Source organism: Haematobia irritans, chromosome 3 (assembly GCF_050003625.1).
Source record: "Haematobia irritans isolate KBUSLIRL chromosome 3, ASM5000362v1, whole genome shotgun sequence".
Classification (NCBI taxonomy): domain Eukaryota; kingdom Metazoa; phylum Arthropoda; class Insecta; order Diptera; family Muscidae; genus Haematobia; species Haematobia irritans.
Genome location: NC_134399.1, coordinates 23,198,770 through 23,225,819, shown reverse-complemented (window position 1 = coordinate 23,225,819; position 27,050 = coordinate 23,198,770). Strand labels below are relative to the sequence as shown.

Sequence of the window (27,050 nt, the reverse complement as noted above, 5' to 3'; positions counted from 1 at the left end):
AATTATATATCGCCCCCATATAAACCGTTCTCCAGATTTGACCTCCGGAGCCTCTTGGAGGAGCAAAATTCATACGATCCGGTTGAAATGTGGAACGTGGTGTTTGTATATGGCCGCTAAAAACCATTCCAAAATTGGTCCATATCGGTCTATAATTATATATAGCCGATCCCCAATCACACAAAAATTGGTCCATATCGGTTCATAATCATGGTTGCCACTCGAGCCAAAAATAATCTAAATTCTATAGAATATTTTGTCAAATTTTTATTTCTATAGAAAAGTTTGTCAAAATTTTATTTCTATAAAAAATTTTGTCAAAATTTTATTTTAATAGAAAATTTTGTCAAAATTTTATTTCTAAAGAAAATTTTGTCAAAATTTTATTTCTACAGAAAATTTTGTCAAAATTTTACTTCTATAGAAAATTTTGTAAACATTTTATTTCTATAGAAAATTTTGTAAACATTTTATTTCTATAGAAAATTTTGTCAAAATTTTATTTCTATGGAAATTTGGTCAAAATTTTATTTCTATAAATATTGTATCAATATTTTAATTCTAAAGAAAATTTCGTCAATTTTTTATTTCTATAGAAAATTTTGTCCAAATTTTATTTCTCTACAAAATTTTGTCAAAATTTTATTTCTATAGAAAAGGTTGTCAAAATTTTATTTCTATAGAAAATTTTGTCAAAATGTTATTTCTATAGAAAATTTTATCAAAAATTTATTTCTATAGAAAAGTTTGTCAAAATTTTATTTCTATAGAAAATTTTGTCAAAATTATATTTCTATATAAAATTTTGTCAAAATTTTATTTATTTCTTTTATTTATTTCTATAGAAAATGTTGTCAACATTTTATTTCTATAAAAAATTGTATCAATATTTTAATACTAAAGAAAATTTCGTCAATATTTTATTTCTATAGAAAATTTTGTCAAAATTTTATTTCTCTACAAAATTTTGTCAAAAATTTATTTCTATAGAAAATTTTGTCAAAATTGTGTTTCTATAGAAAATTTTGTCAAAAATTTATTTCTATAGAAAGTTTTGTCAAAATTTTATTTGTATAAAAAATTGTATCAATATTTTAATACTAAAGAAAATTTCGTCAATATTTTATTTCTAGAGAAAATTTTGTCAAAATTTTATTTCTTTACAAAATTTTGTCAAAAAATTATTTCTATAGAAAAGTTTGTCAAAATTTTATTTCTATAGAAAATTTTGTCAAAATTTTATTTCTATAGAAAATTTTGTCAAAATTTTATTTCTATAGAAAATTTTGTCAAAATTTTATTTCTATAGAAAATTTTGTCAAAATTTTATTTCTATAGAAAAATTTGTCAAAATTTTATTTCTATAGAGAATTTTGTCAAAATTTTATTTCTATAGAAAATTTTGCCAAAAATTTATTTCTATAGAAAATTTTGTCAAAATTGTGTTTCTATAGAAAATTTTGTCAAAAATTTATTTCTATAGAAAATTTTGTCAAAATTTTTTTCTATAGAAAATTTTTGTCAAAATTTTTTTCTATAGAAAATTTTTGTCAAAATTTTATTTCTAAGAAAGTTTTGTCAAAAGTTTATTTCTATGGAAATTTGGTCAAAATTTTATTTCTATAGAAAATTTTGCCAAAATTTTGTTCTATAGAAAATTTTTGTCAAAATTTTATTTCTAAGAAAGTTTTGTCAAAATTGTATTTCTATGGAAATTTGGTCAAAATTTTATGTATATAGAAAATTTTGCCAAAATTTTATTTCTATAGAAAATTTTGTCAAAATTATATTTCTATAGAAAATTTTGTCAAAATTTTAAAATGGACTATTTTTGATAGAATTCTACGAACTGTGGCAATCATGCTCCCAACACATCAACAATGGTGGACTGTTTTTCTTTTGTACTTTTAATTTTTTATTAAATACCTTTAAGTCTACAAAAACTACTAATACTTATAACATGCAAAAACCATGACTATAATGAAATTTCAGTAAACACTTTTTGACCTAAGCCAATCTTCTTTGATCATATCGGCTCCCTTTTCTGCTATCATAATTGTGGGTATATTTGTATTACCCGTAGTTATTGTAGGCATAATACTGGCATCAATTACGCGAAGACGTTTCACACCATACACTCTTAAACGGGGATCCACCACAGCATCACGATCTGTTTTGGGACCCATTTTACAAGTACCGACCGGATGATAAATTGTCTGAGAATAATAACGGGCCAAACATTCCCAAAAGGCATCACTAAGATATTCTACATCGGGACAATTACGCCATACATAAATATTGAGAGTGGCATTTAGACGTCTCAGAATAGGTGTTTGGGAAAATGCGTGGCCAAATTTTAAGGCGTCAACCTGGAAGTAATAAAGATTGAACGAAAAGTTGGGAAGATAAATATAACATCAAAGTGAATCACGTGTGTCACGACAATTTCATGTCACACAAACACACCTCTAACTTAGTTCACACAAAAAATAACTCTTTCCTCTGAAACAAAATTTTAGACCAACGAAAATATTTTTTGGGAAAGTTGCCTCTTTATGGTAAACACCCAGAGAAGGAATAAGTTCACCTCTTAGAGCAAAATGTTATTTGTGTACGATGAACATGTAACATTTTTGTCGCAACCATGTTATTTTCACGGACTTTATGTACTTTTTTTCTACAGCCATTTTATGTTTGGGGAGAAAACAACATTTTTGCGGCAAAAATAACATTTTGCTATAAGAGTTCATCATTTTCCTTCCCTGGATATTTAAAAAGGCAACATTCCCAAAAAATCACTTCGTTGGTCTAAAATTTCGTTTCACAGGAAGTTTTAAAGAGTCTAGCCAACTCAAAATCGTTCTTTTCCTAAATATCCTTATCCTCAAACTAACCATTATTGCCATATCCAAGGGATCATCATAATAGTTGGGATGTATTTTTGGATGAACTTTCGCCTTATCCGATACAATTTCAATATATCCTCGACTTCTTGGTCTCGCCACCAAGGGCGTTATAGTGAAATCATCTTGATATAAAACAGGTTCCACAGTTTCAGCAAAATTAGAGAAAGATATTGCAGCACCTCTACGACCAATCATACCACCATCAGAACTATAACTATAACTGCCCATAAAGAATTGTACATCGGGCCAATCTAAACGAGGATCTTGATATCTACTACTCCAGAAACCCATAACTTCAGCAGCAGGCATGGCATAAAATACATTATCAGCACCATGTATAAATTCATCCACAGCATGAGCACTAAACATTTCAGGAACTATAATTGATAGACGATTTCCAGTCACATCATTATCAATAACATAAGTAGCTCCCGTGGTGGATATATGATCTTGTAAATTACCACCAACCCCAGGAAGATGTTTCACTACTGGTATACCATTGTCTAGTAATTGTCTTCGAGGTCCGACACCCGAAACCATTAACAATTGAGGACTAGCTATTGCACCGGCTGATAAAATAACTTCTCGTGATGCCATGACTTGGTGTTTAATACCCAACCATTCAAATATGACGCCCTTGGCTTCATTTGTCATTGGATCGATGACTATTTGTTCGACAAATGTTTTCAAGAGAATATCCAAGTTGGGACGTTTCCATGTACGACGAATGTAGCCCTTATTGGCACTACAACGTAAACCATTTCGTAGACTGCCATGGGGTGCTGCGAATCCAGTTTGTGAAGGTCCATTGAAATCTCTATATGGATTAAGCTGTAATAGAAGAAAAATATTAAATACATTAAAAAAGAATAAATATATAAAAAATATAAATATATATTTTCAGTATTGACGTAATATAATTAAGTAACATTAATGTTAATTCCATTTTCCAGCTGAAAACCCCAAGAAGGCTAGGTTAGGTTAGGCGGCAGCCCCATTTTTCAGGCTCACTTAGACTATTCAGTCCATTGTGATAGCACAGTGGTGAACTTCCAAAGAAAGTCCAATTATCTATGGGTAATCAGTGATCGCATTATGCTCCATATTTCCACTAATGATAGTTTTGTGTATCTTTCTTCATCTTTCATTGTGCCACTAAAAGAGAAGTTTTTACAATTTTGTGCCATTTGTTATCTCATTTGTGCCACCACACGGCTCCTTCCAGTCTAGCTGTTTTTTGTGCATCGCTGGCTTTAGTTTAATTTCCAACTGTGTTGTATCATTTCTCGTGATATGTTTAGCTCACGAGCTGCAGCTTGGATTGTAATCAAATCTGCCCTTCACTTTTCGGATCATTTCTGAAGTACAGTTGCCACTCGTGCCAAAAAAATCTACCACAATTTGAAGAAAATTTTACCAACAATCTACCAAATTAAAAAAATAAAAACAACTTATTTTGAAGTTAAAATTTTATTTCAATAGAAAATTTTCTCAAAATTTTGTTTCTATAGAAAATTTTCTCAACATTTTATTTCTATAAAAAATTTTCTCAAAATTTTATTTCTATATACAATTTTCTCAAAATTATGTTTCTATAGAATATTTTCTCAAAATTTTATATAAATATATTTCTTTAAAAATTATATTTCTATAGAAATTTTTCTCAAAATTTTATTTCTATGGAAAATTTTCTCAAAAATATATTTCTATGGAAAGTTTCTCAAAATTCTATTTCTATAGAATATTTTCTCAAAATTAAATATCTATAGAAATTTTTCTCAAAATTTTATTTCCATGGAAAAGTTTCTCAAAATTCTATTTCTATAGAATATTTTCTCAAAATTTTATTTCTATAGAAAATTTTCTCTAAATTTTATTTCTATAGAAAATTATCTCAAAATTTTATTTCATTTATTACTTTTCTTTTTATTCGACCTTTATCAATTATAAACTATTTCATTTGAATATTTTATTTCTATAGAAAATATTCTCAAAATTGTATTTCTATAGAAAATTTTCTCAAAATTTCATTTCTGTAGAAAATTTTCTCAAAATTTTATTTCTATAGAAAACTTTCTCAAAATTTTATTTCTATGGAAAATTTTCTCAAAATTTTATTTCTATACTAAATTTTCTTAAATTTTTATTTCAATAAAAAATTTTCTCAAAATTTTATTTCTTTATAAAATTTTCTCAAAATGTTATTTCTATAAAAATTTTTCTCAAAATTTTATTTATATAGAAAATTTTCTCAAAATTTTATTTCTATAAAAAATTTTCTCAAAATTTTATTTCTATCGAAGATTTTCTCAAAATTTTATATAAATATATTTCTATAGAAATTATATTTCTATAGAAATTTTTCTGAAAATTTTATTTCTATGGGAAAGTTTCTCAAAATTCTATTTTTATAGAATATTTTCTCAAAATTTTATTTCAATAAAAATTTTTTTAAAAATTTTTTTTTCTATAAAAAAATGTTCTCAAAATTTTATTTGGTTAAGCTACTATTGTAGTTTATTCAACACAATGGTTCTAAAGCTGAGATCAAAACAACAAATATGATTGAAGTACAAACCACAATAAAAAAAAACAAAACACGAATGAAGTAAGAGGAAGCACGCTCAAAATAAACCCAGCCAAATGCACTCAAATCGATGATTTGATGGTGGCAAAGGAAAAGAGAAATGTTTGTATGAATTTATTTCGGCATAAGCCGGCTATCATAAACCTTTTTTCGGAAGGTTCAAGTGTGGTTCACCATGGGTTTAGTGAACTGCATGATTTTATTCTGATAATTGGTTGATAGTTTTGCTGCAAGTAGAGGTTGCTGATGAGGAATGTGGTAATTCCGAAACGTGCGTCCATCCAACCATCTTGCAGTCTATAGGGCTTTGCCTAAATAAATTTGACAAACATTCTTTTCCTCTGCTGGTTAAGCTACTCTTGTAGTTTAGTCAACACAATGGTTTTAAAGCTGAGATCAAAACAACAAATATTTCTATAGAAAATTTTTCTCAAATTTTTATTTCTATAGAAAGTTTTCTGAAAATTTTATTTCTAGAAAAAAATTTCTCAAAATTTTATTTCTTTTTTAAAATTTTCTCAAAGTTTTATTTCTATAAAAATTTTTCTACAAATTTTATTTACATAGAAAATTTTCTCACAAATTTATTTCTATAAAAAATTTTCTCAAAATTTTATTTCTGTCGAAGATTTTCTCGAAATTTCATTTCTGTAGAAAATTGTCTCAAAATTTTATTTCATTTATTACTTTTCTTTTTTGTCGAACTTTATCAATTATAAATTATTTCATTATAATATTTTATTTCTATAGAAAATTTTCTCAAAAATTTTATTTCAATAAAAAATTTTCCCAAAATTTTATTTCTATAGAAAATTTTCTCAAAATTCTATTTCTATATAAAATTTTCTCAAAATTTTATTTCTATAGAAAATTTTCTCAAAAGTTTATTTCTGTAGAAAGTTTTCTCAAAATTTTATGTCTATAAAAAATTTTCTCAAAATATTATTTCTATAGAAAATGTTCACAAAATTCTATTTCTATGGAAAAGTTTCTCAAAATTCTATTTCTATAGAATATTTTCTCAAAATGTTATTTCTATAGAAAAATTTCTCAAAATTCTATTTCTATAGAAAATTTTCTCAAAATTTTATTTCTAGAAAAAATTTTTTCAAAATTTTATTTCTATAGAAAATTTTCTCAAAATTTTATTTCTATAGAAAATTTTCTTAAAATTTCATTTCTGTAGAAAATTTTCTCAAAATTTTATTTCTATAGAAAAATTTCCTAAAATTTTATTTCTATAGAAAATTTTCTCAAAATTTTATTTCTATACAAAATTTTCTCAAAATTGTATTTCTATACAAAATTTTTCTCAAAATTAAATTTTCTCAAAATTTTGTCCAAATTTTATTTCTATAGAAAATTTTCTCAAAATTGTATTTCTATAGAAAATTTTTCTTAAAATTTTATTTCTATAGAAAATTTTCTGAAAATTTTATCTGTAAAAAAAATGTTCTCAAAATTTTATTTCTATAGAAAATTTTCTCAAAATTTTATTTCTATAGAAAAATTTTCTCAAAATTTTCACAAAATTCTATTTCTGTATAAAATTTTCTCAAAATTCTATTTCTATAGATAATTTTCTCAAAATTTTATTTCTACAGACAATTTTCTCAACATTTTATGTCTATAGAAAATTTTCTCAAAATTTTATTTCTATAGAAAATTGTCTCAAAATTTTATTTCATTTATTACTTTTCTTTTTATTCGACCTTCATCAATTATAAATTATTTCATTATAATATTTTATTTCTTTTCTTTTTATTCGACCTTTATCAATTATAAATTATTTCATTATAATATTTTATTTCTATAGACAATTTTCTCAAAATTTTATTTCTATAGAAAATTTTCTCAACATTTTATTTCATTTATTAATTTTCTTATTGTTCGGCCTTTATCAATTATAAATTATTTCATTATAATATTTTATTTCTATAGAAAACTTTCTAAAAATATTATTTCTATAGAAAATTTTTTCAAAATTTTATTATAGAAAATCTTCTCAGAATTTTATTTCTATAGAAAATTTTCTCAAAATTTTTTTCTATAGTAAATTTTCTCAATATATTATTTTTATACAATATCTTCTCAAAATTTTATTTCTATAGAATATTTTCTCAAAATTTTATTTCTATATATAGAAAATTGAAGTGCTTCTCAGTTGGAGAGGAAGCTTTTGAAAAATCTACCAAAACATCAAGAATTCTACCAATCTACCAAACAGTAACAAATCTACCATATTTGGTCGAATTCTGTCAACTGTGGCAACCGTGGATGCAACACCGTCAAACATCACGGTAAAGAGTACGAGAAACAAAAAAGTTATTCACGTTTCAATGCTGGACTGCTCTAACTATTGTCACTTGAGGTTTTCCTGCCAAATATAAAGCAAAACTTCACGTCCGAAATACTCGACGGATCGAAAATAAAGTTGGGTCTTTAAGAGGGTAGTAAAGTCAAATCGGGTGATCGCTTTTAAACACGGGCTATATATAATTATTGGCCAACATGCAACAATTTTTCCACCGTAGTTAGCGGACGCATGCAAACGTGACGTACAAAGTTTCAACCGATCGAATGAAATGTGCCCCTTCATGAGGCTCCGTTAGTAAAATCTGGGGATCGGATTATATGGGGGCTAAGCCTAGGACCACGTTTAGGCTTAGCCTTATGATCCATTTGCAATACCATCCAATAATAGCTACTTCTGCAATGTTTCAAATCAATAGCTTGTATCGTTCGGAAGTTGGCGTGATTTCAACAGACGGACGGACATCGCTAGATCGACCCAGTATATATAAAATTTATGGGGTCAATATTCCCATGTGTTAGAAACGGAATGACAAACTCAATATAGCCTCCATTTTATGGTGGAGACTACAAAAATAAGTGGCTAGTGTTGCCTTAGGACACAATTTGTATAGTCTGCTCCTCCCAACCCCAGCACTTTCGTTTCACGTATCGTTCGGTGATTTCAACAGACGGACGGATATCGCTAGATCGTTTCAGAATTTCACATCGACCCAGAATATATTTCGATGTGTTATAAACGGAATGACGAAATTAGTATACTGCCCATCCTATGGTGAAGGATATAATAATAATTGGCAGGTATTACCCTAGGGCCACGGTATCAACTCGTGCCAAAAGCAATCTACCAAATTTTGAAGAAAAATTTACCAAAAATCTACCAAATTTAAAATAATCTTATTTTTTGTTTTTGATCAAATTGTTGTGGTATGAAAAAAAACTTTTTTCTTGAAAATAAATAAATAAATAAAAAAAAAATCTATCAAATTTAAAATAATCTTATTTTTTGTTTTTGATCAAATTGTTGTGGTATGAAAAAAACTTTTTTCTTGAAAATAAATGTTTTAATATTTTGTTTTAGAAGTTTATTTCAGTATTTGAAATATTATATATTGTTTAATATCTCTTGCATTGTAAATGTGCCGAATTTTATATTAGATTCTACAAAAAGGGAGATTCTACAAGATGGCTCGATTTAACAAGAAAATTAAATTTATAGAAAATTTTGACAAAATTTTATTTCTACAGCAAATTTTGTGAAGATTTAACGTCTGAAGAAAAATTTGTTAATATTTAACTTCTATGGAAAATTTTGTCAATATTTTATTTCTGTAAAAAAATTTCTCGAAATTTTAGTTCTACAAAAACTTTACTCGAAATTTTGTTTCTACAGAAAATTTTTTTCAAAATTTAACTTCTATAGGAAATTTCTCAAAATTTTATTTCTATAAAAACTTTTCTCAAAATTTTGTTTCTATAGAAAATTTGTCAAAATTTTATATCTGTAGAAAATTTTATCAAAATTTTATTTCTATAAAAACATTTCTCAAAATTTTATTTCTATAAAAACTTTTCTCAAAATTTTATTTCTATAGAAAATTTTGTCAAAATTTTGTCAACATTTTATTTCTAAAGAAAAATTTCTCTAAATTGTTTTTCTTTACATTAATTACAATTTTAAAAATTGTAATTGATTTGGATTTGGACGAAAAACCAGCCTGCGTTGATATCAGGCTAACCTAAAAATAGTAAATTGTTTTTCTATAGAAAATTTTCTCAAAATTTTGTTTTTTAGAAAATTTTTTCACTTTTGTTTTTTCTATAGATCTCAGTTGGAGAGGAATATTTTGCAAAACCTATCAAAACTTTAAGAATTCAACCAATGTAGCAAACAGTAAAAAATCTACCAGTTTCGGTAGAATTCTACCAACTGGGGCAACCGTGCCTAGGGCACCATTTTATGCTTTTAATTTCTTAATAAAATCTCTGATCACTTTTTCTTTAACAAAATAGCTCCCTCTTCTGTTCCAATTCATTCATCCACCTACCATATTCATTTCCTTAGCAGCCGTCAAGAATATATCCAACAAAGGTGAAGGGAAACGATAATTCTCCACAGATATTGGCCCACCATAACTATGATAGCTATCATTTTCAAATCCTGCTACCCGCATATCCTCCAATTTACGAAAATAATGTAAAACATTATCATAATTCCATCCAATATTGCCCAATTCAGCCCAATGATCGTAATCGCGACGATTACCACGTACATACATCATAGCATTAATGGTACTACAGCCACCTAAAACTTTGGCCCTAGGCCAAAAACATTTTTGATCTTGCATGGCCAAACAGTAACGTGATGATTTCTCAGTCCAATATTTCCAATCCCAAGGAGAACGTTGAAATATCGGATATAACAGGGGTAAATCAGCTATGGGAGGTTCATCATCTCCAGCCTCCAAGAGAAGAATATTCCATTGAGGTATCTCTGAAAGACGAGCTGCCAACGTACAACCAGCTGAACCTCCTCCTACTATGATGAAGTCATAATGATCACGCAATGAGACGATGTCTATGGGTTTAACACGATTATGAAAATCCACAATATCAGGACGATATAGCTTAATGCCTTCGATAACCATTAAAATAACTATAGCGCTGGGAGCCAATGTTAGGAGAAAACGGATAAATGTTAAAGAGGCAGCGGGCGTTAACATTGTTATAATATATTTTTTAATAATCACTTCACTTTTTTAAAATTTTTAACCGAAGTATTTTTCCGCCGTATTAAAGTTTATTTTCTCTTCAAAGTTTCACCATCAACTGTCTTAACTACAACTTAAAACATTTCAAAATTCTTATGAACCTCAATTTCTGTTTTGTTACCAATTTTGCCGAATGGGCATTATTTATGGACTCGGCTCTTATTAATTTGGGTCACTAGAAAAATATTTACAATTATGTTTTATTCATTTCCTCATTCTACACTTCTTTTACTTACCTCACTCAATTTATTTGTCGATTTTTACTCATAAAAAAAATTAATAATAATAATTAAATGGAATTCCAAACCAGTGCTTCTGATGTAATACTAGCCAACTGGCTTTCTTTGCTTTCAAGGTTATTAACATACTCAAACTCAAACTTTTTCATATCGATTTCGGTTAGTTTGAAAAGAGGATTCAGGTTGCTGGCATATACCTCAACCAGTATTCAGTTTGTTGTGCGGTTAACTTCTTCTTTCCAGCCTATCCTTCTCTAACGAATTCCCTAATTTGTTTCCAGTCCCAAGAGTTAACCGATACGGCCAACTCTTGGCCTCGTAAAATCAGGACAGTGATAAATGTAGTGCTCCAAGATATCATCATCCTCAAAATACGTCATACATGCACCCTCCACTGCTACTCATTTTCGGCACAGACCAGGTCTCAATCCTAGGTGCCAGGTCATTATTACCACGGTTATCTTGACTGTCGTCTTACAGTCCATGAGTAGTTCTCCTGACTATTTCTTTGGTCTACATCGTTTTATGTGTCTCCCATGCCCATTTACGTTACCTCTATTCCGATTTCTAAGTTCACTTTCCTAGCTCTTATCTTGCATTTAAGTTCCCTCTTATTCCGACATCATTATCGTGCTTTTTCATTCTAATACGCTTCGCGATCCAACCGTATAGTCCGCTATTGCCTTTAGTTCCCTTCATTTAACACATTTCGTTATGGCTCGCACTTCTGTCTGCAGGATTTTATTGTGGTCCGGTAATCGGTAAAGGATCTCGGTATCCAAGGTCACATCATTCTCATTCTTATAACACGCCCTACAGGCATCATCCCCTGCTGTTCATACTCGACTCAATTTTAAATGTCCGGTCATTACTCCCACGATCCTCCTACTCTCCTTGAACAGTTCTCTAATGTTGTTCTTATCTGGCTCCCCACCATAGTATTATCGTCGTCTCTACGACCGTTGCATTGGTCTACATCGCTTTATGTGTCTCCCGTGTCCATTCATCCTTGCGTTACCACTATTGGCTTTGCGTTTTCTTAGTTCAGTTTCCAAAGTGCCCTAGATTTTATCGCCTTTGCATCTCTTCTTATTCCGGCATGTCCCGCCACCCATATAATGCGGATACTGCCGTATTCCGACTATTCGTTGATAATGCTTTTTCATTGCAATACAATTCCTCTGCTATTGCCTTCACGTTTTGTGGCCTCGTATTATTTCCGAACCATTTAACACATTCCGTTATGGCACGGTAAATGGGTCTTCTACATATAAGCCCAGTTCCGTCCTCTCATCCATCTTCGATCCATCAATAATTTTCCTTCGGCATCTGTTTTGGGATCCCATTCTCCCTGAACCATCTTACTGTCGTCAGAAAATTTCACAAAATTTTCTATAGAAATACAATTTTGACAACATTTTCTATAGAAATAAAATTTTGACAAAATCTTCTATAGAAATAAAATTTTGACAAAATTTTCTGTAGAAATAAAATGTGGACAAAATTTTCTATAGAAATACAATTTTGACAAAATTTTCTATAGAAATAAAATTTTGCCAAATTTTCTATAGAAATAAAATGTTGACAAAATTTTCTATAGAATAAAATTTTCACAAAATTTTCTATGGAACTAAAATTTTGACAAAATTTTCTATGGAAATAAAAATTTTGACAAAATTTTCTATGGAAATAAAATTTTGACAAAATTTTCTATGGAAATAAAATTTTGACAAAATTTTCTATAGAAATAAAATTTTAACAAAATGTTCTATGGAATTATAATTTTGACAACATTTTCTAAAGAAATAAAATTTTGACAAAATTTTTTATAGAAATAAAATGTTGAAAAAATTTTATATAGAAATAAAATTTTAACAAGATTTTCTATAGAAATAAAATTTTGACAAAATTTTCTATAGAAATAAAATTTTGACAACATTGTCTATAGAAATAAAATTTTGACAAAATTTTCTATAGAAATAAAATGTTGACAAAATTTTCTATGGTAATAAAATTTTGACAAAATTTTCTATGGAAATAAAAATTTTGATAAAATTTTCTATAAAATTAAAATTTTGACAAAATTTTCTATAGAAATAAAATTTTGACCAAACTTTCTATAGAAATAAAATTTTGCGAAAGTCTTCTATAGAAATAAAATTTTGACATAATATTTTATAGAAATAAAATTTTGACAAAATTTTCTATAGAAATAAAATTTTGACAAAATCTTCTATAGAAATAAAATTTTGACAACATTTTCTATAGAAATAAAATTTTGACAAAATTTTCTGTAGAAATAAAATTTTGACAAAATTTTCTATAGAAATAAAATTTTGACCAAATTTTCTATGGAAATAAAATTTTGACAAAATTTTCTATGGAAATAAAATTTTGACAAAATTTTCTATGGAAATAAAAATGTTGATAAAATTTTCTACAGAAATCAAATGTTGACAAAATTTTCTATAGAAATAAAATTTTGACAAAAATTTCTACAGAAATACAATTTTGACAACTTTTTCTATAGAAATAAAATGTAGAGAAAATTTTCTATAGAAATAAAATTTAGAGAAAATTTTCTATAGAAATAAATTGTTGACAAGATATTTATGGACTCGGCTCTTATTAATTTGGGTCACTAGAAAAATATTTACAATTATGTTTTATTCATTTCCTCATTCTACACTTCTTTTACTTACCTCACTCAATTTATTTGTCGATTTTTACTCATAAAAAAAATTAATAATAATAATTAAATGGAATTCCAAACCAGTGCTTCTGATGTAATACTAGCCAACTGGCTTTCTTTGCTTTCAAGGTTATTAACATACTCAAACTCAAACTTTTTCATATCGATTTCGGTTAGTTTGAAAAGAGGATTCAGGTTGCTGGCATATACCTCAACCAGTATTCAGTTTGTTGTGCGGTTAACTTCTTCTTTCCAGCCTATCCTTCTCTAACGAATTCCCTAATTTGTTTCCAGTCCCAAGAGTTAACCGATACGGCCAACTCTTGGCCTCGTAAAATCAGGACAGTGATAAATGTAGTGCTCCAAGATATCATCATCCTCAAAATACGTCATACATGCACCCTCCACTGCTACTCATTTTCGGCACAGACCAGGTCTCAATCCTAGGTGCCAGGTCATTATTACCACGGTTATCTTGACTGTCGTCTTACAGTCCATGAGTAGTTCTCCTGACTATTTCTTTGGTCTACATCGTTTTATGTGTCTCCCATGCCCATTTACGTTACCTCTATTCCGATTTCTAAGTTCACTTTCCTAGCTCTTATCTTGCATTTAAGTTCCCTCTTATTCCGACATCATTATCGTGCTTTTTCATTCTAATACGCTTCGCGATCCAACCGTATAGTCCGCTATTGCCTTTAGTTCCCTTCATTTAACACATTTCGTTATGGCTCGCACTTCTGTCTGCAGGATTTTATTGTGGTCCGGTAATCGGTAAAGGATCTCGGTATCCAAGGTCACATCATTCTCATTCTTATAACACGCCCTACAGGCATCATCCCCTGCTGTTCATACTCGACTCAATTTTAAATGTCCGGTCATTACTCCCACGATCCTCCTACTCTCCTTGAACAGTTCTCTAATGTTGTTCTTATCTGGCTCCCCACCATAGTATTATCGTCGTCTCTACGACCGTTGCATTGGTCTACATCGCTTTATGTGTCTCCCGTGTCCATTCATCCTTGCGTTACCACTATTGGCTTTGCGTTTTCTTAGTTCAGTTTCCAAAGTGCCCTAGATTTTATCGCCTTTGCATCTCTTCTTATTCCGGCATGTCCCGCCACCCATATAATGCGGATACTGCCGTATTCCGACTATTCGTTGATAATGCTTTTTCATTGCAATACAATTCCTCTGCTATTGCCTTCACGTTTTGTGGCCTCGTATTATTTCCGAACCATTTAACACATTCCGTTATGGCACGGTAAATGGGTCTTCTACATATAAGCCCAGTTCCGTCCTCTCATCCATCTTCGATCCATCAATAATTTTCCTTCGGCATCTGTTTTGGGATCCCATTCTCCCTGAACCATCTTACTGTCGTCAGAAAATTTCACAAAATTTTCTATAGAAATACAATTTTGACAACATTTTCTATAGAAATAAAATTTTGACAAAATCTTCTATAGAAATAAAATTTTGACAAAATTTTCTGTAGAAATAAAATGTGGACAAAATTTTCTATAGAAATACAATTTTGACAAAATTTTCTATAGAAATAAAATTTTGCCAAATTTTCTATAGAAATAAAATGTTGACAAAATTTTCTATAGAATAAAATTTTCACAAAATTTTCTATGGAACTAAAATTTTGACAAAATTTTCTATGGAAATAAAAATTTTGACAAAATTTTCTATGGAAATAAAATTTTGACAAAATTTTCTATGGAAATAAAATTTTGACAAAATTTTCTATAGAAATAAAATTTTAACAAAATGTTCTATGGAATTATAATTTTGACAACATTTTCTAAAGAAATAAAATTTTGACAAAATTTTTTATAGAAATAAAATGTTGAAAAAATTTTATATAGAAATAAAATTTTAACAAGATTTTCTATAGAAATAAAATTTTGACAAAATTTTCTATAGAAATAAAATTTTGACAACATTGTCTATAGAAATAAAATTTTGACAAAATTTTCTATAGAAATAAAATGTTGACAAAATTTTCTATGGTAATAAAATTTTGACAAAATTTTCTATGGAAATAAAAATTTTGATAAAATTTTCTATAAAATTAAAATTTTGACAAAATTTTCTATAGAAATAAAATTTTGACCAAACTTTCTATAGAAATAAAATTTTGCGAAAGTCTTCTATAGAAATAAAATTTTGACATAATATTTTATAGAAATAAAATTTTGACAAAATTTTCTATAGAAATAAAATTTTGACAAAATCTTCTATAGAAATAAAATTTTGACAACATTTTCTATAGAAATAAAATTTTGACAAAATTTTCTGTAGAAATAAAATTTTGACAAAATTTTCTATAGAAATAAAATTTTGACCAAATTTTCTATGGAAATAAAATTTTGACAAAATTTTCTATGGAAATAAAATTTTGACAAAATTTTCTATGGAAATAAAAATGTTGATAAAATTTTCTACAGAAATCAAATGTTGACAAAATTTTCTATAGAAATAAAATTTTGACAAAAATTTCTACAGAAATACAATTTTGACAACTTTTTCTATAGAAATAAAATGTAGAGAAAATTTTCTATAGAAATAAAATTTAGAGAAAATTTTCTATAGAAATAAATTGTTGACAAGATTTTCTCTAGAAATAAAATTATGACAAAATTTTCTATAGAAATAAAATTCTAGCGAATTTTTTTATAGAAATTAAATTCTGACAAAATTTTCTATAAAAATAAAATTTTGACAAAATTTTATTTTACAAATTTTCTACAGAAATAAAATTTTGACAAACTTTTCTATAGAAATAAAATTTTGACAAAATTTTCTATAGAAATAAAATTTTGACAAAATTTTCTATAGAAATAAAATTTTAACAAAATTTTCTATTAAAATAAAATTTTAACAAAATTTTCTATAGAAATAAAATTATGACAAAATTTTCTATAGAACTAAAATTTTGGCAAAATTTTCTATAGAAATAAAATTTTGACAAAATTTTCTATAGAAATAAAATTTTGACAAAATTTTCTATAGGAATAAAATTTTGACAAAATTTGCTATAGAAATAAAAATTTTGACAAAATTTTCTATAGAAATAAAATTTTAACAAAATTTTCTATAGAAATAAAATTTTGACAAAATTTTATACAGAAATAAAATTTTGACAAACTTTTCTATAGAAATAAAATTTTGACAAAATTTTCTATAGAAATAAAATTTTGACAAAATTTTCTATAGGAATAAAATTTTGACAAAATTTTCTATAGAAATAAAAATTTTGATAAAATTTTCTATAGAAATAAAATTTTGACAAAATTTTCTATAGAAATAAAATTTTAACAAAATTTTATATAGAAATAAATTTTTGACAAGATTTTCTCTAGAAATAAAATTTATAGAAAATTTTCTATAGAAATAAAATTTTGACAAAATTTTCTATAGAAATAAATTTTTGACAAAATTTTCTATAGAAATAAAATTTTAACAAAATTTGACAAAATTTTATATAGAAATAAAATTTTGACAAAATTTTGTATAGAAATAAAATTTTAGCAAAATTTTCTATAGAAATAAAATTTTGACGAAATTGTCTATAGAAATAAAATTTTAACAAAATTTTCTATAGAAATAAAATTTTGACAAAATTTTCTATAGAAATAAAAGTTTAACAAATTTTTTTATAGAAATAAAAGTTTAACAAAATTTTTTATAGAAATAAAATTTTTATAAAATTTTCTATAAAAATAAAATTTTGGCAAAATTTTCTATAGAAATAAAATTTTTATAGATATAAAATTTTGACAAAATTTTCTATAGAAATATAATTTTGACAACATTTTCTATAAAAATAAAATTTAAATTAAATTTAGGTAAACCTAAACTAGTCAAGATATAAAGAGTCCACATTATTCTTCATAATTCCATAATTCTTGCAAACATTAGTTCAATATTTTTATTTAAATAAATTATACTATTTTTATACTATTATTATTATACTATATATAATAGCATTTTCTAATATAGAGTTCGTTTTCCAATTATATCTATTTACAGGTAGTAATTTATGTGAATCCTTCCATGCATTATTTTAACACATTTTATTTAAATAAATTATATAAAATATTTAATATTTTTTTCTAATAATTTCCTAATATTTTGTTTTTTCAATTTTATCTATTTACAGGTACTTTATAAAACATTTTAAAAAACGGTAACCACACCATGATCATACTTCGCAACACGATTCGTCCATTCATCTATAATCATTTGGCTTCCTTTTTCGGCAATCATTATGGTGGGACCATTGGTATTGGCACTTGTAATATTTGGCATAATGCTAGCATCAATGACCCTTAAGCCTTGCACTCCATGTACTCTCAAATGGGAATCTACAACTGAGGATGGATCTGTTACCGGGCCCATATGACAAGTACCAGCAGCATGCCAAGCACTGATCAGGAAATATTTAATATAACAAAACCAATAATCATCCGAATCATATATCAAAGTATCACAATCCTCCAAAGGTATGCGTATCAGTTGCAAATCATAATGACGGAATATATCGGAGTGTTGAAGGGCCTGAACATAGCGTATATAACGCAATAAAAGTTGACTATCCTCCTCCTCGGTGGCATAGTTGTTATGTATCACAGGTCCTTTGCCAAAAACGGGGTGTTTAAGTTGTAAAAATCCTCGCGATTTGGGTTTGATGAGTAATCCCTGAATCTCTAAAGTGGTTTGATTTTCTGCTAGCTCCAAAAATGTCTCCACTAAATCTTCACGAAATTGTAAAAATTCATACATATTGGAACCCCTTGAGGGTTTACTTAAGCCAGAGACTAGCATTAGATCGCTACTATTTATATTTTTCCCAGCCAAAGAGTTTATAAAACCCACCAGATTTTTATGTGAAGCCATAGGTCCTTTTTGATGGACCAGATATTCAAAGGTATTCGTAAGTGCATCACTTTGGGGTATATCGGGAATATTTTGATTGAATTTAAAAATCATAGACATCATACCATGATCTTGGAGATTTTGACCCACTGGTAAATTTGCCACACAGCTAATATTTAGGGAGTCCAAATGATCACAAGGCCCTATCCCAGAATGCATAAGAATCTGGGGGCTATTAAAAGCTCCAGCACTTAATATGATTTCCCTTCGGGCATGGAGTTGTAATATTCGACTGTTATTCAGTAGAACCTCAACACCCACTGCCTTGGGCGTATTATCAAAGATAACCTTTCTCACCACTGCATTTTTCAGGACATGCAAATTTTTTCTACGATATTTAGCCACTTTTCCCAAATAGGTCTTGCCAGTACTCATACGTTTTCCTCGTTCTACTGTGGCCATAATATTCTGCCTATAACCATCACTTTTTATGATAAAATTCGCTTCAATCTCTTCTGTAGCATTTGCCATTAGATCTCTTAGAATATGAAAATCGGAATCTCTTTGAAAATGATTTAATATCAAAGACCCTTTAGGCATTTCTGGGGTACTTTCATCATGAGTGGCCTTAACAAAATAGGGATAAACATCTTGCCACGACCATTCGGCATTTCCTTGATTATACCATTCATCATAGTCTGCTTCTCGTCCTAAAAGAAAGACATTGCCATTGATGCCACCAGTGCCACTAACCATTTTTCCACGAGGCCAATAGCAACGGCCGTCCCTCATGGCCTGGCAACTTGTCGGGTTGGGTTCAGCATAATCATTCCAGGAATATGGAGTTTGTTGAAGCAATGCCGATAGCATATAAACCTAAAAGATGGGAAAAGAACAGTCCGCAATGACTAACAAAAAATATCAAGTTTTTCTAACTTACCTCTGAAAGTGATGGCGGATCACCTCCCGCCTCTATTACTAAAACACTTACATTAGGATTTTCACTTAGCCGACTGGCTACCACACACCCTGCAGTACCTGCTCCTACCACAATATAATCATGGACTTTAGGTGGTCGATGGCCCTCTAACAATTCATCAGCATAGTCGGAGGGCCATAAATGGGGATTTTGCAATTCTTCTCTGGCTGCTGTTAGATTTTGAAATAGCTGTTCTATAAAATTATCCACCAAATCGTTATAAGGGGGCGGTGAGGTAGTGGCTAAGACCATTTTTCTTGTAGAAGCCAATAATACAACGAAAATTATTTCTAAAATATAAAAATATTATCTATTTAATATTTTACAAAAATTCCTAGGAGTCCAAATTTTAGTCGAGATACAAACCACTACTATTTTTTATATAGACAAAAAATCTATTTTTGTCTTCAATCACAAAGCTAATTAATCAATTAAATTTTAATTTAAATTTCTTTTATCCCACAAATGATAGTATCAGTCTGCAACGTTAATTAAGAAATCGATTGATCCAAATGAAGAAAACTTTGTTAAAATTAATTTATGTTATTGATTTTTGTTTTAATTAAAACAGTTTTTAAAAACTCAATTAAATTTTTATTTATATATTTTTTCAAAATTCAATTAAAAATTTTAATTAGAAAATGTTTGATGATATTTTTTTTCTGTGTGGAGAGATATATATGAGGCACATTATATATACACTGAAAAAAATTAATTAATTTTTTTTTTTTGTTCAAACAAAAAAAAAGCAAAAACTTATTTTATCTGTGTATATGCAAGTCAATAATAATATTTTATATTGGTAAAATTAATTCAAACACGTGCGGAGCGAATTGAATACTTAAATGCAATTACCAATTTAGTGATCTTAAATGCAAAGTCATAGCAGATTTTATTGCAAATAAAGTGGAAAGATTACAAATTTTAATAATAAAACAAGTATATACGGCCGTAAGTTCGGCCAGGCCCAATCTTATGTACCCTCCACCATGGATTGCGTAGAAACTTCCACAAAAGACTGGCATCCACAATCGTGGTATCTTAAAACTTCCTAAATTGAAATTAAAATTGTTAGTTAGTCCATACCTGGTATATATTAGGTAAGTCTAATTACGAATCGATATGGACTTTTGCACGGTACATAGAGAGCCAGAATTGAAATATGGGAGGTCTCTTATATGTTGGCTATATACAATTATGAACTTGATATGGGCCAATTTTTGTGTGATTGGGGATCGATTTATCTGAGGGTTATATATAGAACTATAGACCGATATGGCCCTAGTTTGGGCATGGTTGTTAACGGCCATATACTAACACAATGTACCAAATTTCAACTGACTCGGATGAAATTTGCTCCTTCAAGAGGCTCCAAAACTAAATCTCAGGATCGGTTTATATGGGGGCCATATATGATTATGGACTGATATGGACCACTTTTGGCATGGTTGTTAAATATCATATACTACCACCACGTACCAAATTTCAACCAGATCGGATGAAATTTGCTTCTTTTAGAAGCTCCGCAAGCCAAATCTGGGTGGTTTATATGGGGGCAATATATAATTATGCACCGATGTGGACCAATTTTTGCATAGTTGTTAGAGACCATATACTAACACCATGTTAGAGACCATATACTAACACCATGTACCAAATTTCAGCCGGATCGGATGAAATTTACTTCTCTTAGAGGCTCCGCAAGCCAAATCGGGGGATCGGTATATACGGGGGCTATATATAATTATCGACCGATGTAGACTAATTTTTGCATGGTCATTAGAGACCATATACCAACACCATGTACCAAATTTCAGCCGGATCGGATGAAATTTGCTTCTCTTAGAGGCTCCGCAAGCCAAATCGCGGGATCGGTTTATACGGGGGGTATATATAATTATGGACCGATGTGGACTAATTTTTGCATAGTTGTTAGATACCACATACCAACACCATGTACCAAATTTCAGCCGGATCGGATGAAATTTGCTTCTCTTAGAGGCTCCGCAAGCCAAATCGGGGGATCGGTTTATACGGGGGGTATATATAATTATGGACCGATGTGGACTAATTTTTGCATAGTTGTTAGATACCACATACCAACACCATGTACCAAATTTCAGCCGGATCGGATGAAATTTGCTTCTCTTAGAGGCTCCGCAAGCCAAATCGGGGGATCGGTTTATATGGGGGCTATATATAATTATGGACCGATGTGGACCAATTTTTGCATGGTTGTTAGAGACCATATACTAACAACATGTACCAAATTTCAGTCGGATCGAATGAAATTTACTGCTCTTAGAGGCTCCGCAAGCCAATTCTGGGGATGAAAGGAGCACGGAGGACGGTGAACGCAGTGGACGCCCGACGAAAACATCAAAAAAATCCACAAAATGATTTTGAATGACCGTAAAATGAAGTTGATCGAGATAGCAGAGGCCTTAAAGATATCAACGGAACGTGTTGGTCATATCATTCACCAATATTTGGATATACGGAAGCTCTGTGCAAACTGGGTGCCGCGCGAGCTCACATTTGACCAAAGACAACAACGTGTTGATGATTCTGAGCGGTGTTTGCAGCTGTTAACTCGTAATACACCCGAGTTTTTCCGTCGATATGTGACAATGGATGAAACATGGCTCCATCACTACAATCCTGAGTCCAATCAACAGTCGGCTGAGTGGACAGCGACCGGTGAACCGTCTCCGAAGCGTGGAAAGACTCAAAAGTCCGCTGGCAAAGTAATGGCCTCGGTTTTTTGGGATGCGCATGGAATAATTTTTATCGATTATCTTGAGAAGGGAAAAACCATCAACAGTGACTATTATATGGCGTTATTGGAGCGTTTGAAGGTCGAAATCGCGGCAAAACGGCCCCATATGAAGAAGAAAAAAGTGTTATTCCACCAAGACCACGCACCGTGCCACAAGTCATTGAGAACGATGGCAAAAATTCATGAATTGGGCTTCGAATTCCTTCCCCACCCACCGTATTCTCCAGATCTGGCCCCAACGACTTTTTCTTGTTCTCAGACCTCAAAAAGATGCTCGCAAGGAAAAAAATTGGCAGCAATGTGGAGGTGATCGCCGAAACTGAGGCCTATTTTGAGGCAAAACCGAAGGAGTACTACCAAAATGGTATCAAAAAATTGGAAGGTCGTTATAATCGTTGTATCGCTCTTGAAGGGAACTATGTTGAATAATAAAAACGAATTTTGACAAAAAATGTGTTTTCTTTGTTAGACCGGGGACTTATCAGCCAACCTGTTACTAGCACCACGTACCAAATTTCTACCGGATCGGATGAATTTTTCTCCTCCAATAGGCTCCGGAGATTAAATCTGGGGATCGGTTTATATGGGGGCTATATATAATTATGGACCGATATGGATCAATTTTTGCTTGGTTGTTATGGATCACATACTAACACCACGTACCAAATTTCTCCAAGAGGCTCCGCAAGCCAAATCTGGGCGTGGGCCAAGTTTCAAGTCGATATCTTGTTTCGTTTGGAAGTTAGCGTGATTTCAACTGACAGACGGACGGACGAACATGCTTAGATCGAGTCAGAATTTCACCACGACCCAGAATATATATACTTTATGGGGTCTTAGAGCAATATTTCGATGTGTTACAAACGGAATGACAAAGTTAATATTCCCCTATCCTATGGTGGAGGGTATAATAAAATATATCAAATGTTTAACAAAGCAAAAAATTATCATTTGCTTTATAGATTTACAACTAAATTAGAATTTTTCAACAAAATATATAATTAGATATTTTTGTAGGAATATCAAAAAAAAAAGAAACCAAAAACAACAGTTTCACGTTTAATTTATAATTTATATGGTCGAAATTAAAAGATAAAAACGCAAACGCGAAACAAAAATCAAAACTTAATTGAGTCAAATAATTATTGAATTAAAACCAAATTGTACAAAATAATATTTCTCTTCAGTGACGATATTAATTGATAAAATTAATTTTTAATTGAAATTTCGTCAATCTTAGAATTTGTTGTATCAATCATAAACGTTAATTAAAAACATTAATTTGTTTTGATTCCGAACTTTGTTCATTCAAACAAATTTTCCAAAAATTCAATCAAAAGGTTAATAAAAAAACCGATTTAAGCAATTTCGATTTAAAATTAATTGGATTTGATTAATTGAGTGATTGAATTAAAATTATAAAAAAAAATTTAAAAAACCTTCGCAAAAGTCGCAAAAACTAATCGTATTAATTAAATTTTAAACGCTATCAATTTACGACAATTTACAAGGTATATTATTATATGTCGTAAGTGTATGTCAAATAAGTCGCAGACCTCTTTTTAACAAACATTTTTTTTTTTTTGGGAAGCTATCGAGCTTTAAATCTAAACTTTCCAAATTCAAACCCAATTATGTTTCAAGTAAAAATGTCTTTTTTGCTTTGTTGCGAAGATGCAAAAAGTCGACAAATTTAGAGAGAGATTTCAATAATTTAGAATTAGTAAAGCCAAGTTGACCTTGGTAAAATGAAATTTTATTTCATGTTAGGATAAAGGGTGGTACGGTCAAAATTTGGGCAAGGGAAAACGCGTGTAAATCGGTGAAATCGTTTATTTAAAAAATCAAATTAAATTTATTTTTCAAGTTCAATTAGTATAAAATTCAGGAAAAATATTCAGTTAGGCTTTCGCTTTTCCAAATCCGAATTGCCGGGCCTCACGCTTGACACCTGCCATCAGATTTTGTACAGTCACCTTGTCCACCTTCTTCGCCGCAGAAAGCCAGTTTGCCTTGAACTGCTGTTCGTCCTTAGCAGTTTTTTGGTCTTCTTTAAGTTCCGCTTGACAATAGCCCAGTATTTCTCAATTGGGCGGAGCTCTGACGTGTTGGGAGGTTTCTTGTCCTTGGGAACCACCTGCACGTTGTTGGCGGCGTACCACTCCATGACCTTTTTACCGTAATGGCAAGATGCCAAATCCGGCCAAAAAAGTACGTAACAACCATGTTTCTTCAGGAAAGGCAGCAGACGTTTATTCAAACACTCTTTCACGTAAATTTCTTGGTTGACAGTCCCGGAAGCTATGAAAATGCTGCTTTTCAAGCCACAGGTACAGATGGCTTGCCAAACTAGATATTTCTTTGCGAACTTTGACAGTTTTATGTGTTTGAAAATATCTGCTACCTTTCCCCTTCCTTTTGCCGTATAAAACTCCTGTCCCGGAAGCTGCTTTTAGTCGGCTTTGGCCGTCGTATTTTGTTTATCATCGCGATTTGGAGTCACTACCTTCTTGTAAGTCGATAGTCCGGCTCGTTTTTTGGCTCGATGCACGGTTGTAGACGATACACCCAGCTTATTTGCGGCATCTCGGAGAGAGAGGTTAGGGTTTCGCTTGAAACTACCGTCAACTCTCTTTGTCGTCTCAGCGGCTTCCGGTTTTCGATTTTCCCCCGATCGAGACTTCCTGGCTGTCGACAAACGTTCCCCCAAACACTTTAATTACATTTGTAACGGTTGATTTGGCAACTTTTAGCGATTTTGGCTGCTTTGCGTGCGAGTAGCTCGGATTTTCGCGATGCGCGAGCAAAATTTTGATACGCTGCTCTTCTTGCTTGGACGGCATTTTGACAACTGAAGAGTGAATTCCAAAATCAAAATAGGAGCAACATTCTACACACACACACACCTTCAAAATGAGGGGTGTTCAGGTTTTTTAAATGCAAAATTGAAAGAAATACGTCAAGTTTATATTGACCAAATTTTGACCGTATCACCCTCTACCTAAGTCGAATCACTTAACTATAAGGACAAAAAGACTTTATTAAAAAGTTTATCGACTATTGGACAAGGAAACAAAACTTTTTATCAGAAAAATGAGTCTTCCATGCTAAGCAATATTCGCATTCGTATTTTAAGGTATTGAAATCTTTGGCCTCACGACAATATTTTTTTCTGTGTACGAAAATCAAAATCAAAGTCAAAATGTTTGAATCCAAGTAATCGTTTTTGGGTGTACATTCCATAAATCTATGTGAGGATATTGGAACAATTTATAACCAGGCGTCCTTAATCCACTAAGTTCCTTGAATTTAAACCATATCTATTTAAAGTATTTTTTTTAAATTTTTGCTTTCAAATCAAAAATATCCCACATATCTGTAGAGATTTTCTTTTTGTTACCATTTTTAAATTTTATTTTCAATATATTTTGTAGAATTACGAAATTTTAATTTAATTAATTTTCTTATAATTCACTTCCTCTGCTCCATTAAGGGTTATTCACATTTCCGATTATTCCATTTTGTGTCTGTCTCAGTTTACAGGTGTCGTTGGTTTTATTACAAAAAACACGTCCATTCAACTTACCTAGTTTACCCAATTTGTCTACAAACATTATTTCTTAATATAAAAACAAAAACATTGACCACAAAAATTATCTAAAAAACAATTTCTCTCTAGCCCTTATGAAGTCTCAAACGTTACTGGTAGAGCAATGAAAAAAAAATAAATGAATTTCAATACTAAAATGATCATTATTCATATTTCATTTTCGTATTTTATTGTTTGCATTATTTTTTGTATTGTATTTTTGTTTTTGTTTGTATTTTTTTTTTTTCAACAATAGCACCGGTTGCAGAACCGCATATTTTATTTACAAATTATCTATATTGCTGATGTTTTATTTTAACGGCTGTTTGAAAAAAAAATTTCATTTCTTTTCTTGACTATGTTATCAATTTCGTTTATGATGTTTATCGTATATATTGTAGATCAACAATATTTTATTTCACGCATATAAATATTTAATTTTTTAACTTTTACTTTCCTCATTCGTTCATTGTCGTTATGTTTTTTGTTATCGTTATTGATGTTTTTGTTATTAACGTTTATTTAAATTTCATGCGGGAATGTCAGTTTACCGTTTTATCCAATGACAGAATTTTTGATTAACAGTGACTGTTATTAAAGCTCACATGGTATGTTATATTCATATGGAAATGCTTTTGTGTATTTTAACAGTGAGAGCTTTTCGCCAAATGAAGCTTGGTAACAGTGATGTCTAAAAAAATAATACGTCTACTCGACCCAGAGCTTAAATCAATAAAATAACATTTTTAAGTGATTTTAGTATAGTGGCACATTGGGTTCGAAAACAAACGAAAATGTTCCAGTTAAATAAAGGGTGATACGGTCACAATTTGGTCAATATAAACTTGACGCATTTCTTTCAATTTTTCATTTAAAAAACCTGAACACCCCTCATTTTGAAGGTGTGTGTAGAATTTTGCTCCTATTTTGATTTTGGAATTCAATCTTCAGTTGTCAAAATGCTGTCCAAGCAAGAAGAGCAGCGTATCAAAATTTTGCTCGCGCATCGCGAAAATCCGAGCTACTCGCACGCAAAGCTGGCAAAATCGCTAAAAGTGGCCAAATCAACCGTTACAAATGTAATTAAAGTGTTTGGGGAACGTTTGTCGACAGCCAGGAAGTCTGGATCGGGGGGAAATCGAAAACCGGAAGCCGCTGAGACGACAAAGAGAGTTGCCGGTAGTTTCAAGCGAAACCCTAACCTCTCTCTCCGAGATGCCGCAAGTAAGTTGAGTTTATCGTCTACAACCGTGCATCGAGCCAAAAAACGAGCCGGACTATCGACTTACAAGAAGGTAGTGACTCCAA

The 27,050-nt window shown here is 30.0% G+C and overlaps 2 protein-coding genes across 2 annotated transcripts; both read right to left on the bottom strand.

The window, feature by feature from the left end:
* Window positions 1-1,891: 1,891 nt before the first annotated feature.
* LOC142228815 (glucose dehydrogenase [FAD, quinone]) lies at window positions 1,892-10,621 on the bottom strand. The gene is made up of 3 exons (XM_075299333.1): window positions 9,855-10,621; window positions 2,895-3,737; window positions 1,892-2,369 (listed from the first exon to the last, which is right to left on the bottom strand). Exons 1-3 carry the CDS (start codon window positions 10,527-10,529, stop codon window positions 1,989-1,991), a joined length of 1,899 nt encoding a protein of 632 aa, XP_075155448.1. The 5' UTR covers window positions 10,530-10,621; the 3' UTR covers window positions 1,892-1,988.
* Window positions 10,622-17,578: 6,957 nt separating this feature from the next.
* On the bottom strand, window positions 17,579-25,876 carry LOC142229555 (ecdysone oxidase-like). The gene is made up of 3 exons (XM_075300121.1): window positions 25,740-25,876; window positions 19,336-19,664; window positions 17,579-19,271 (listed from the first exon to the last, which is right to left on the bottom strand). The coding sequence occupies exons 1-3, from the start codon at window positions 25,765-25,767 to the stop codon at window positions 17,697-17,699; spliced, it is 1,932 nt and encodes a 643-aa protein (XP_075156236.1). The 5' UTR covers window positions 25,768-25,876; the 3' UTR covers window positions 17,579-17,696.
* Between the last annotated feature and the right edge of the window lie 1,174 nt (window positions 25,877-27,050).